Source organism: Solanum dulcamara, chromosome 7 (assembly GCF_947179165.1).
Source record: "Solanum dulcamara chromosome 7, daSolDulc1.2, whole genome shotgun sequence".
Lineage (NCBI taxonomy): Eukaryota > Viridiplantae > Streptophyta > Magnoliopsida > Solanales > Solanaceae > Solanum > Solanum dulcamara.
In genome coordinates this window covers 20777522-20791149 of record NC_077243.1, presented here as the reverse complement: position 1 = coordinate 20791149, position 13628 = coordinate 20777522, and the positions used below count along the sequence as shown (strand labels likewise).

General features: G+C 36.8%; 1 protein-coding gene across 1 annotated transcript; it reads right to left on the bottom strand.

The window, feature by feature from the left end:
* Positions 1-445: 445 nt before the first annotated feature.
* LOC129895520 (pentatricopeptide repeat-containing protein At5g62370-like) lies at positions 446-1881 on the bottom strand. Its single transcript, XM_055971244.1, has one exon. It carries the CDS (start codon positions 1775-1777, stop codon positions 608-610), a length of 1170 nt encoding a protein of 389 aa, XP_055827219.1. The 5' UTR covers positions 1778-1881; the 3' UTR covers positions 446-607.
* Positions 1882-13628: the final 11747 nt, after the last annotated feature.

Genomic DNA, 13628 nt, shown 5'->3' with positions numbered 1-13628 from the left:
GAGCCGTTTTTGCTTTCATGTGGCTTTTCGATTTTTTAATTAGTCGTTTTTTGTGACTATGAAGAGTGCCACTTGGCTCTTTTGCAGCATATCCTTCTTCATATTCCTCTTTCTTTTTTCCATCTACATGTCTGTTTCAGGTTCTTCTTTGCTTTCATGTGGCTTTTTGAAATTCTGAGTGTCCGTCTCACTTATTTAGGGGCCTTTTGTGACTACGAACTGTGTCACTTGACTCTTTTATAACATATCCTTGGTCATATTCCTCATTTTTCTCTTCTTTCGTCTATGTCGACATTTCTATGTAGGGTAGTTTTTCTTTCATGTGGATTTTCGATTTCCTAATGCCAGTCTCACTTATTTAGGCTAATATTTCAGATCCCAAGTCTTTCAGATGTTGGAAAACAAAATTGATTTAGCAAAAGTACAACAACAACAACATTATCATGTTTTTTTGAACTAACCCATTTATTAGAGAAGTATAAGCATAGTGGCTTGGTTGGACTCCATCTTCCAACATTTTTTCGAAGAGCTCATGGGCCTGAATAGCTCGCCCATTTCTTGATAGAGAATTAATCATTGTCCGAAACAAAGTTTTATCAGGATAAATTCAAGCCTCGAGCATTCTCCGGAAAACTCCAAGGGCCTCGCCTATTTTTTTTTTTCTACCCAAACACCCAATGACGGAATCATATATAGCAACACTAGGTTTCAATCCACTCTCTTCCATTTGGTCCAGAATTTCTAGTGCTGATTGTATGCCACCTTGTTTACAGTATTCATTTACCATAATCAAGAATGTTGCTTGATTTGGAACATGACCTTGATCTTGCATAACTTCAACAAGAAACTTGGCATCCTCATGTAGTCCCTTTTGGTAAAGGCACTTGATCATGGAATTATAAGCTGATAGCGAAGTCTGAAGAGAAAGGCTTGCCATCTTATCCATGCAAAGCTGAGCAGAATCAAGTTCTCCTCCTAGACACAAAGCAATCATGTATATATTGAAAGCAACACTAGCCAGAGGTAAGTTTCTTGCCACAATTTCTCCCAAGAGACAATCAATATCAAGCATGATATCTGAAGTAACTTTACGACTGGTAGGGCTAGGGATGTAAGAGAGGTCAATACCACAACCGTTCTTGGCAATAGCCCGCAAAAATGTGCATGCTAGACTAATCTCTGTCCCTTTTGGATGATTGTTGATCAAGGTAAAAAACAGAACATCATCAGGAACCAATCCAGTGTACAACATCTTCCTGTATAAGTAATCTACTTTTGCTGACTGATTCTCTTTATAAAGTGCAGAGATTAAAGCAGTATAAGAGTGAACACTGGGAGCACCATTGCATTGATTGATGTCATCTAATAGCATCAATGCAAAATAAACTTTATGGTCCTTGAAATACTTGACAATCGTGATTTGGTAACTTACTGCATCAGGTTCTAATCCAAATTCAACCATCTGCTGACGCAGCACCCAACCCTCGTCGAACATGCCCAAGTTTGTAAACCCATTTATCAGTGTGTTGTAAGTATACTTATCAGGTTCACAACCCAACTTGAGCATTCTGAGAAATACCATCATAGCCCTTTTCATTTTCTGGTTCTTGGAATAGCCGTTGATGAGAGTCGTGTACATGACTTTATCCAAAACAAAACCATAAGACTCCATATCCATGCTCAACAATTGCGCTTCCTCAACTCTACCTCTCTTACAAAACGAAAGAACCAATGTTTTAAACAAATGAACTGTGGGAGGCACCCCTCTATCACACATTGCATCAAACACATAGAGAGCTTAATCCAAGTACCCACGGAAGCACAAATTATCAACTAACTTATTGTAACAACTGAAAACGAGTAATACATCAGCATTAATAGCTTCCATAAAAACATCAAATCCATCCAAGATTATATCTTGGCCACAAAATCCCTTAATAAGCGCATTACACGTGCTACTGCAAGGCATCAACTTCATATCCACAAGTTTATCGAAAAGCAACTTAGCTTCCTCCAGTTTACCCAACTTACAATAACATAATTGCCTTCAATGTGAGGAAAGGTTCGAACGTGATTCACGGAGTCCAAATGAACTTCAGAAGCAAAAAGGCAAACATATTGTCCAGACTTCCAAAAACTTGTCCAGACTTCCAAAAATTTGTCCAGACTTCAGAAGCAAAAGGCAAACATAACGTACGCCTCGCGGAACTCACAGTCACTGACTGATCAATCTTGTCCAGACTTCCAAAAACTTCCCATTTTTAATGAGTTTATGTTATAAAAATAGTATATACTCAAGTTGGATGTTGAAGATGAAAAATTAAGGGTCTGAAATGAAATATACAAAAATATTCAAATACAGACACAAGGACAGCTATAAACTTTTCCATTTGTGTCATGACCCAAGCCTAGGGCCTATACGTGACACGACGAATGAGACACCCGGAGGTAACTCACTCAAGCCTCTTAGCATTCATTTAGCTTTTCATAAATAATGAAATACAATAACAAGCGGAAATAAAAACATTTTTCATTTGTGTCCAAACATACCTCTATTGATAGACTTGGCGGGGGCTAAGACATGTCTCTATCTCACCCTCAAAATAAGTGTCAATAAATACCTTAATAAAAGTCTTAATATTCTACATGACATAAGCTTAGAATAAAAAGGTTGTTGTTCCCGAAACATGGGAACTCACCACAAACAATCTTCAAACTAACTCGAGCTAGCCACGTGGAGGAGGTCGAGGAGTGACGTCGGTTCCTACATGGTGATATCATGTAGGCAAAAGTATGCATTAGTACTTTGAATGTACTAAGTATGTGAGCATGCTATGCAATATATCATTATACAATAAGGTGATACAATGGACCATGCCAGAACCTTGTATTCATTTGAAATACCATTTGGAGTTATGAAGCTTAGTCAATGAAATATAGAAACCATCATAAATTCTAAAAGAAACTTAAACATTGTAAAGGTAATCATGAGTCATTATAAGAAATCATGTACTTGCAAAGTACCATGAATCATAAATAAGTATACCATTAACCCTTTGAAAGAAATCTTTGGCTTTGTGAGAGCATATACTTTACTTTGTGATAGACATAGTAGACATCATATGATATATCTTAAACATTGGAAGAGGGACCTTGTACCTTTGTGAGAGTGACCGTTAACCGACATAAACCATGTGATCCATAACATGGAGTCCCAATGTTTACCCATACATCGAAGGAAAGGGGGAGACTACTTGCCAAGATAGACTCCTATATGCCTAAGTGGATCCACTAAGCTATTTAAGGAATCAAACCTCTACTAATGGGTGACCCTTTCTAAGGAATCAAGCCTCTACTAACGGGTGATCCTTCTTCCTACGGTGGCACGTAGTTATGGGACAATGAGATCTTTCTACGGGTCTCTTGCCTTTGATATGGGAGAGAATGCCTATCCCAAGGTCCACTTGGGGCTAGGTAAACTCTCAACGAAATAGACAAACCAAAAAACATAAACTCAATCATCGTGTGGGAGGGGCCATATCTACTACCCGTCCTCTCTTCATAAGAACAAAATCATAGAATAGCTACTTAACTTTGTCTCATGTGATTTGAGTGTAGACCTTTCATCATCACATATCTTTATTCATGAAATATCTTTAGGGCCTTAACTCACCCTATCATTAACTTGCTTGAACATTATAGAATCATCATTCACAAAACTTATTTGCAAAGAGCACCTTTAAACTCATTTGTAGACATTGTCAAACATTCATTGGAGTCAAACTTTATTTCAACTTTGCTTTATCATAAGAAACTAGGTGGGTTCATTTCATAAAAATCTTCAAATACATTTAAAGAATACTTGTATGCATGAGAGTGATATGAATGCATCAAATCAAACATCTTAAAAACAACCCACCATATGCACTTTAAAACTACCTTTCAAACCTTCATATAAGTAACTTGATAAAAGATCCATTTCATGTAAATAAGAATCAACATAAGTCAATATAGGTAAATAAACTTCAAATATTCAAGAATCTATGCATTTGGAATCGTAGTATGAAAATCCATAAAATTTCTCATCACTTGAAATTGAGAGTCAATATAAATATATATATCAATAGGAGTAAATAAACTTAAAATATACCACAATCTATGCATTTGGAACCATCATGTAAAATACCATAAGATTTCATCCTTAAAATTGATATACAAGGTTGAAAAAACATTTGGGCTCCATGGGTGGAAAAACCCATGGATGAAAACCCGCATACCTTAGATTGAAGCTTTTAAGAAAGTTTGATTCTTGGTCTTCAATGAGGAGCCTTGAATCCTTGATTTTGATAGAAAAATTGGATGGGATGATTTTGGGAGAGAGAAGGATGAAGATTAGGGTTCTTTGGAGGTGAAAGGATGCAAAAATGATCCACAAACGCTCTAAGTTCGTATATATAGTTAGGGAATTGTCCAACTTGCCCTTCATCAAAAAAATCTGGAAAATGAGCTCAAAACCCTACTGGCGCTATAGTGGCGCGCTGCGCCATCACCCAAACTACTGAGGCTTGTTTCTGTCACTATAGTGGTGCCCGGCACCACTTCAGTGCCAGGCCTGAAATTTCTGCAGTGATAGTATGTAATAAAATGGTCATAACTTTTTACTCCGAACTCGGAATGAGGCAACTTGGTGGTGTTGGAAAGAAACCTTAAAGACCTTTAATTTTATAGGTCATAGAACACCTAATTCGTTATATTTTATGAGATATGGCCATTTGAAATTGACCCTTCTACGGTCTCATACGAAATCTTAGTCAATAGAATTTCTTTGGGATTGACTTGGTTTTAGAGATCCCTTATGACCCTAAACCACATCTAATACTCTTCAAATACTTAGGAATTGATCCTAACTCATATATACAATTATAAGTCATTGATTTTGAGATGAAAAGGGTCCTCCGAAGCCATTTTCCCTACTTTACCCTAGTATGACATATTCCAACCTTTAAACCATGCGGGATCTTACAATAAGCCTGATACACTAAGTTTGCACTATGAAAGGATTATAGAGAAGGACTAGACCATAAGGGTTTATTATATGTACACTTACCTTGCATTTTAAAAAGAAACTGTTTCACCAACAACAACTTTACCAATTACGCCGAGACCCCCCCTCTTATCTAAAGCACAAATCTCCAAAAATTTTGGCATGTATGCACTATCTATTAGCTTTAATTCTTTATATATTGTCTACTATCCCATTCTGAGCTATCTTTATAATTATGTTTTGTTGAAAGCTAAATGAATTTAGATTTTTTCATTCAATATCTTATTCATAAGAGATAAATCGATAACCGAGCCATTAACAACTAATAATGGAAAACTTAACAATTATGTATTGGTTTAGCATATATACACTTGATCATAACTCACAAGTCAGATGAAACATGCAATGGATGTATTGAAGGAAGCTCACAACTATGATTTGTGATGCTAAATTAAATCACATTGTTCTTGTCTTAGCAGTTTAATGCGCTGCGATACAGAATGATGAATTTTGAGGAATTGTGTGTTGTTGCTTTAAGTTTGTATTATTGTCACGCCCCAGGAGGGTACCCTAGACATAACCGGCACCCAAAGTCCATCTCTGACCTCCGAGCGAACCACTTGGTACAGTCTCTCACTCATTCAAGCACATTCTATTAGCAGAAAACTCAATTTAAGAAATACTTCTCATATCATAAGGGCCGAAGGCCAAACATTTACAATCAAGACGATAATCAAAATAGGAATCCTTAAGATGACCGCTCGACCTCCTCATATCTCAGTCTATGAAGCCTCTATTCAAGTCTAAAAGGTGCCAATGACAAGCCCATGGCTACCGACAATCCAAATAAAGAAAAGACAATCAAAAACTGTACAGGAAGGCCCAATATCCTCCAGGAACTAGGAGGACTCACCGACTGGCTGGAAGTGTAAGTGGATCTTCAACGGAGCGCCGGTTGATGATCTCTAGTACCTGTCTCTGCATCATGAAATGATGCAGGCCAAATGGCGTCAGTACATGAAATGTTCGAGTATGTAAAATGGCCGAATACAATGAACATCAAGGAAGAATAAATCAACCAACTCGGGAGCTCAACTCAAAATGAATGACAACTCAATCAAATGTCCTAAGTCTAAACAAGAGTATGATTTAGACTGGACCAATCATATACAATTCAACTCAATCTGACTCAGAGTGCTATCAAAACTTATTTGGGAGTTTCTCTTAACCGACAACCAACACTTATGAGCCAGTGAAGGTACAATGAAATGACGTCGTTGCCACGCCCGTTCATACCTTGCCAGAGCATGAACGACGAACACTCATGGATACAATCCAACCAGGTCCTATAATGTCAGGACAAAAGCTCTCGGGGAAGCATCCGACTTTAACGGTTCAATCTCCCCTACGTTTGGCAACACAGGTATTGGGTTCGAGTAGGGACTATACTCTTGCCCAATTCGGTGCTCGATACTCCTCCCAAGACTCAATGCTCATAAAACTCCATCAACTCAACTCAATCAACTCATATCAACAAGTCTCATTACAACCTTGTCGACTCATCAACTCTATCACAATCAAATATCAATCTCAATGCTCAATCTCAATCATATCTTCAAGGAAGCTTTAAATGCACATATATAACATCATCTAGATATAAAATCAATCATTACCTCCATCTAGTTGAGAAAATCTTTGTGACTTATCACATCTCCAAGACTTCAAATCGACATTCTTATAATAGGCAACATTTTTTAAGAAAAATAGTATACTTTATAGAATCTATATAATTAACAAGACCAACAAAACATATTTTGCAACTCATTTCCTCATCATCTCATACTTACATAAGGGCTCATTTTAGGAATCTCTTAGCTCAACAATATTGGCACATAAATACTTAGATAAGATGGAAACAAAACTCATTCAAACATGTACCTTACCAAGAAACTCCATTTTTCATGGATATCTAACCTCAACACAAGAATAGGGCACATGGGTGGACTCAACCCATGTTTTGGTTAGCCTTACATACCTTAGTGAAGACTTTGAAGAAACCTTGATGTTGGGTCTTCAATGGGAGCTTGAGGTCTTGAAGCTCTTGGACTCCTTTTTGGTTGGAAATGGAGAAGAAGAGAAGAGAAAAGGGAGAGGAGCTAGGGCTTTTTCTAGAGAGAGAATGGGGCTGAAGAAAAATGGTCCCAAAATATACAAGGTTTGTGTATATATATAATTTGGGAAATTTCCCAAATTGCCCTTCCTCCAAATTCTGAAAATTAGGCAAAAATGCTCTTGGCGCGATAGTGGCGCGTCGCGCCCTTACAGCGCCAAGGCCAATCACGCCTAAAACCTACACAACTTTTAGTGGCGCGTCGCGCCAGGGACCAAACTACTGAGGCATGTTTCTGGCGCGATAGTGGCGCGTCGCGCCCTTACAACGCCAAGCCTATTGCTCCAAATTCTGGGAATTTGGCCTGAAAAACCCTACACACTTTTAGTGGCGCGTCGCGCCAGGGACCAAACTACTGAGGCATGTTCCTGGCGCGATAGTGGCGCGTCGCGCCCTTACGGCGCCAGGGCCATTTCCCCAGCAGTGGTAACCCAGGCCAAAATGAAATCCCTGTCGTGCTAGTTCGTCTTCGGATCGCCATATCTTTTGGCCCCGAACTCCAAAATCTACGTTCTTGGTGACGTTGGAAAGAAGACTCGACGACCTTTAATTTGATAGGTCGTGGGCCACCAGGATTGGCGTCTTTCAAACGATAGGGTCATTGAAATTCGACCCTTACGTGAACTCGTCCTAAACTTAGCCACGACGGATCTTTTGGACTTAGCTTGGTCCTAGGGGTCCTTAATGACCCCACATCACCTCTAACGCTCTTAAATTCCTCAGGGACTCATCTTAACTCAAGCACATACTTCGAAATAAATACGATGGGCCCCACACGTGAACAAAAAAAAGGCCCGAATCTTAGGAAAAATTTTGAGGGGTGTTACAATTATTTTGGCTACCTTCGAATGCCCATGTATGGGTGTAACTTTTCTCCGTTGAATAAAGTGAGGAAGTTGAGTTTGGATTATAAGTGGACTACTTTTTAAAAGGACATGGACTATTAATGCTCCACATGAAAGATATAGGATCATTTTAAGCTTTATTCCAATTTGGATTATAAGTGGACTACTTTTTTAAAGAACATGGACTATTAATGCTCCACATGAAAGATATAGGATCATTTTAAGCTTTAATCCAAAGATAGTGGACTATTTTGATCCTTTTCTCTTAAAAAATAACTATAATTTTGAACTTAATTAAAAATTTAAAATTATAATTTAATAAATTATGACTTATAACTACATGTTAAAAGGAGCAAAAAGGTGAGGGAGAATGGGAAAGGGAGGAGAGAGAAATTAGGGAGAGAGAGGATGAATACATGTAATAGAGATAGTTTCAAATGTATACAATAAAGTAGTAATTAGTTTACAACAAATATAGACATGTACTTACCTAAAAAAGTAGCCAATAATCATAGAAAGTATACATTGATTATATATTATGATAATACACTCAAAAAATTGAATATAACTTACTTATATACTAATTATATAATATAATACACTCAAAAAGATAAATATAGTTGAACTATACATAAGAGAAAAGACATAAACACACCATTGAAGTTGTCTCATTTTTTCAAAAAGACACCTTAACTTTGAATGTGTGCTATTATCCCACAAAACTATTTAATACCTTTGTAAATAGACCATTTTGATCCATTTTGGCCTGGCATCTATAAACAAGCACTTGGTGCACGTGAAGTTATTTTTTTCTTCCAAAAACCAATAAAAAATGCCACACTCCATTCCTTTTCTCTATTGATACACCTTCTTCCCCAAGATAAGAATCAACTCAAAAGATAAGAATTTGGTTTAATTTATTGTCTGAAAATTTAATTTATTATCTGAAAAGGTATAATTTCTTCTTAATTTATTTTAAATTTGAGAAATCAAGATATATTTTGTGTTTAGGCTTTGAAGGAAAATCTTCTTATAATGTCAAATTCAATCTTGAATCTTATTTGTAATGATGATAATGATCCAAGGCTGTGTGTGAAAATTTGAAGCAAACATAGAGACTTACTTTCAATGTAAACTTTGTGGTCAGACGACAATCCAGCTCGAAGATTTTGGTCTTTTCCACGCTATCGTGTATGTTCTGTAAATAAATACTCTATTTCTGGAGATCTCTTATTTCTTGTTTTTTTTACTTTTGTTTAATTTGTTTTTTTATTTTAGGAAAATTCGTGCAACTTCTTTAGATGGAAGGATCGTGAAGATGTTGATATACGATCCAAGTTCATTATTTCGAATTGGCGAAGAGAATTAAGGAGTTGGAAGAAGCATTACTCTTTTATGAAAGTCATGTTGATAGTAACAAATGGTTAACGAAGGAGAAGAAGAAGAAGAGCAAATGTTGTAACCGGAAGCTAATAGTCTTTATTGTCATCATGTTTTTTCTATTTTTAAGCCTTGCCAAGAATGTGAAGGATGGAAGATGTAGTTGTGCGCAATGAAACTTGTCATAGTTCTACCCTACATCTTTAGTTTGGTTATGTTTTTTTTTCTTTATGTTGTCGGAATAGTTACGACTTAGAACAAGTTGCAAGTGTATTTGGTTGTGCAAGGCTTTATAAAATCAGCATTTGTATCACTTTCAAATAGGCCAATCCTTCTTTCTTTTCTGTCTATTTTATTGGGGTATCCATATGAGCAAATTTATAAAGATATTAATATAACTAAAAGTAACAAAACTATTGTACCAATTGTACAAAATGAAGACTTCATTCCAACATAACCAATGTTTCAATTTGAACTACAACCAATAACTTGATCTTTTTTGTTTGGTACCTAACAAAAGCAGAATTTGACACCTAAAGGAACCTAACAAAAATAGTGTTTGATTGGTACCTAACAAAAGAAAATTTCAACAAAAAATAGCACCAAATTAATATTTGTTTATCAATACTAACAACACAACATCAGAATGCTCTATTTCCATGGCACATGTGTAACACCCCGGAAAATATTTCGCAAAGACTCGAACATTTCTTCATGTGAGTGTAGACTCAGACTGGAGGACTCGTAATTTTTCACATTAGTTAGGATTAACTCCTAAGAATTTAAGTGTGTTAGAGGTGTTTAAGGGTCATAAGGGATCTCTAACACCAAGTCGAGTCCAAAGAATCCCAATCAATTAAGTTTTAGGACGAGTTAGTATAAGGGTCAACTTCAAACGACCATGTCTCCTAAAATAGAATGAATTGGGTGGCCCATGACCTATCAAATTAAAGGTCTTTGAGTCTTATTTCCAATGCCGCCAAGATTGTAAATTTTGGGGTTCAAAGTCAAAAGTTATGACTATCCTAAGACGGACTAGTACTGCAGGAATTTCAGGCCTGGGTTGTGACTACAGGAAGCCTGGGCTTGGCGCCGCAATGGTGAGACGTGCCACTATCGCGCCAGGAACAAGCCTCAGTAGTTTGGTCCCTGGCGCGGTGCGCCACTAGGAGATGTGCAGGGTTTTTAAGCCTATTTTCCAGAACCCAGAAAATATGGGCTTGGCGTTGTAAGGGCGCGATGCACCACTATCGCGCCACAAAACAACCTCAGTAGTTTGGTCTCTGGCGCAACGCGCCACTATTGGGTTACAGGGTTTTTAAGCCTATTCGACTGGGCGTTGTAGTGGCGCGACGCGCCACTATCGCGCCAAGAGTGTTTTTGGCCTATTTTCCAGATTTTTGAGAAAGGGCAATTTGGGTATTTTCCCAAATTATATATACACAGCCTTGAACATTTTTGGGACCATTTTTCCGTCCCTTTCTCTCTCTCTAAAAGCCCTAGAAATTTCCCTCTCTTCCTCTTCTTCTCTATCTCCAACAAGATTTGTCCTCAAGAGCTCAAGGATTCAAGATCTTCAAGTCAAGTCTTGGTTTCCGGTGAGATGATCTTCAAGCAAGGTATGTAAGGCTAATCTAAAATATTGATTGATTTCTTCCATATGCCCATAGATGTGTTTGATGAAGAGTGTGAAAGATTTGAACCTTCTAGGAAGGTTTTCTTGAAATTTTACTAAACCCTAGAATATTTCTAAAATATGTTAATGATGTTCTTGAGTTGAATTTGTTGAGAGTATGGATTCATGTATTCATTCACATGAACCCAAGATGGGATTTCTTTTGATCATAATTTATCTTGAGGATGAGATTGATGATTTTTATAGTGAAATGAGGTATTCTTTTACTTGAGTTTGATGAAATTGATTTTTGAGTTATATGAGAATTGGGATAGTTATGAATGTGAATGGCATAAAAATAATTAAAACATTGGTAGAGCTAGAATGTCACTTTTGTTTCTATAAATTGAACAAAGACTAAAATAAGGATTTTTGGAGTAGATGTTTGACGATTGATGTGATAATGATATTTAACAATGATGTGATGATAATGTTTGATGATGATGATGATGATGATGTTATGATGATGTTATGATGATGTTTGATGATGATGTGAATAATGATATTTGACGATGATGTGAATGAAGAGGTTATGTTGATGAGAATGTTGTGTGATGAAGTGGATTGAAGTCTAATGTGATTATGTGGTATGTGATTTACATAATTTGAGTTGATTGGAGTCTTATGAATATTTTGAAAATAAATGATCTTTTGAGAAGGAGCTTTAAATGAAGAATGTGTGAACCTTTTTGCATAAACTATTTATATAATATTTTGAGTCTAAAGAATGATTATTTTCATCTATGATTTAAAAAGAGTTTAAGCATGAGTTAAGTTTGAGAAGTCTTTTAATTGCTTTTGAACACGAGTATTTTGAGTATAAATGAGTTGAGTATTTTTACATTAAAATATCTATTTTGAGTTTGAGTTGAGGAGTTGGAATTATATTTTAAATGCACATAATATTTTCTACCTCCATTGGGTTGAGATGGTATCGAGTTTAAAGAAGAGTTCAATGATTTGAGATGAGTCGATTTGAAAGAAGGTCCAATGAGGCCAGATTTGAGTTGAGTTTTGAAAAGAGTCCAATGAGACTAAATGAGTATTTTGAGTATCTTACTCACTTGATAGGTATGAGCATATTGATTCTTGGGAGAAGTATCGAGCACCAAATTGGGTAAGAGTATACCTCATACTCGAACCAATAAACTACGTCGCCAAACATAGGAGGGGATGGAACCGTTAAAGTCGGATGCTTCCCGAGGGATGGAACCGTTAAAGTCGGATGTTTCCCATTTTATTGTCCTGACATTATAGGACTTGGTTGGATTGGATCCATGATTGGTTGATCGTTCATACCCTGGCAAAGTATGGACGGACGTGGCAACAACATCAGATTGTTGTACTATCGCTCCCTCATATGGCGATAGTTGTCAGTTAGAGAAACTCCCAATTGAATGGATTGTGCTTGATATGATTGGTTTGATTGTGATTGTAGATGATTGGGTTGAATTGTAAAACATTGCATATTTATTGAGTTTAGTCCTTTGAGTTGATTATTGAGTGGATTATGTATGATTGGATCGGATTAGGTGATGTGTGATGGATTGAATTAAAGGATATGTGATTGGACAGTGTACGATTGGGTTAGATTGGATTAGATGATATGTGATTGGATTGGATTGGATCGTATATGACCGGATTGAACCAATTGTATACGATTGGATTGAATTGGATGATATATGATTTGATTGAACTGTATTGTGTACGATTGGATTGGATTGTACGATGTGTGATTGGTATTTGTCTAAATATGTATTCGCACTTTAGACTTATGACTCCTTATTCGAGTCTCTCTTATCTTTCTGATTTGAGATATTTGGACCGATGTTATTCTTTCTTGAGGTATGTTTCATTCTGCCATATTACATACTCGTACATTCCACGTACTGACGTCTATTTGGACCTGCATCATTTTATGATGCATAGACAGGTTTAAGAGATTGTTAATAGGAGAACCATTGAGGATCTATACACACTCAGCGTATTGGTGAGTCCTTCCCTACATCCGAAGGACACCGCTTATATCATTCTTTCAATTGAGTTAGCCCTTTTCATTTTGATTTGAGGTAGCCATGAACATTTCATTGGCTCCAATTAGATAGTAGTGATAGAGGCTTCATAACCTAGATAGTGATGGGTCGATCGAGTACTTCTTTCTTAGAATTATTCTTGTCAAACTATTTTTTTATGACAAATATTGGAGTTGATTTGTTGGCCCATGGCCTTTATTCTTTGAGTTAGATTGACGATTTTAGTTGCCTACCAAATATTCTTTTTATTTTAAGTCTTCCGCTGATTGAATGGATGAACGAATGTCTGATCGGGCTATGTGGTTCGCTTGGGAGCCAGAAATGGTTTCTGAGTGCTGATTACCTCTAAGGTACCCTCCTGGGGCGTGACAAACATGGTATCAGAGCACAGAGTTCAAGAGTCCTAGGAGTCTATGAAGCTGTGTCTAGTAGAGTCTTGTTTATGGGTGTGTTGTGCACCACACTTATAATCAGGAGGCTA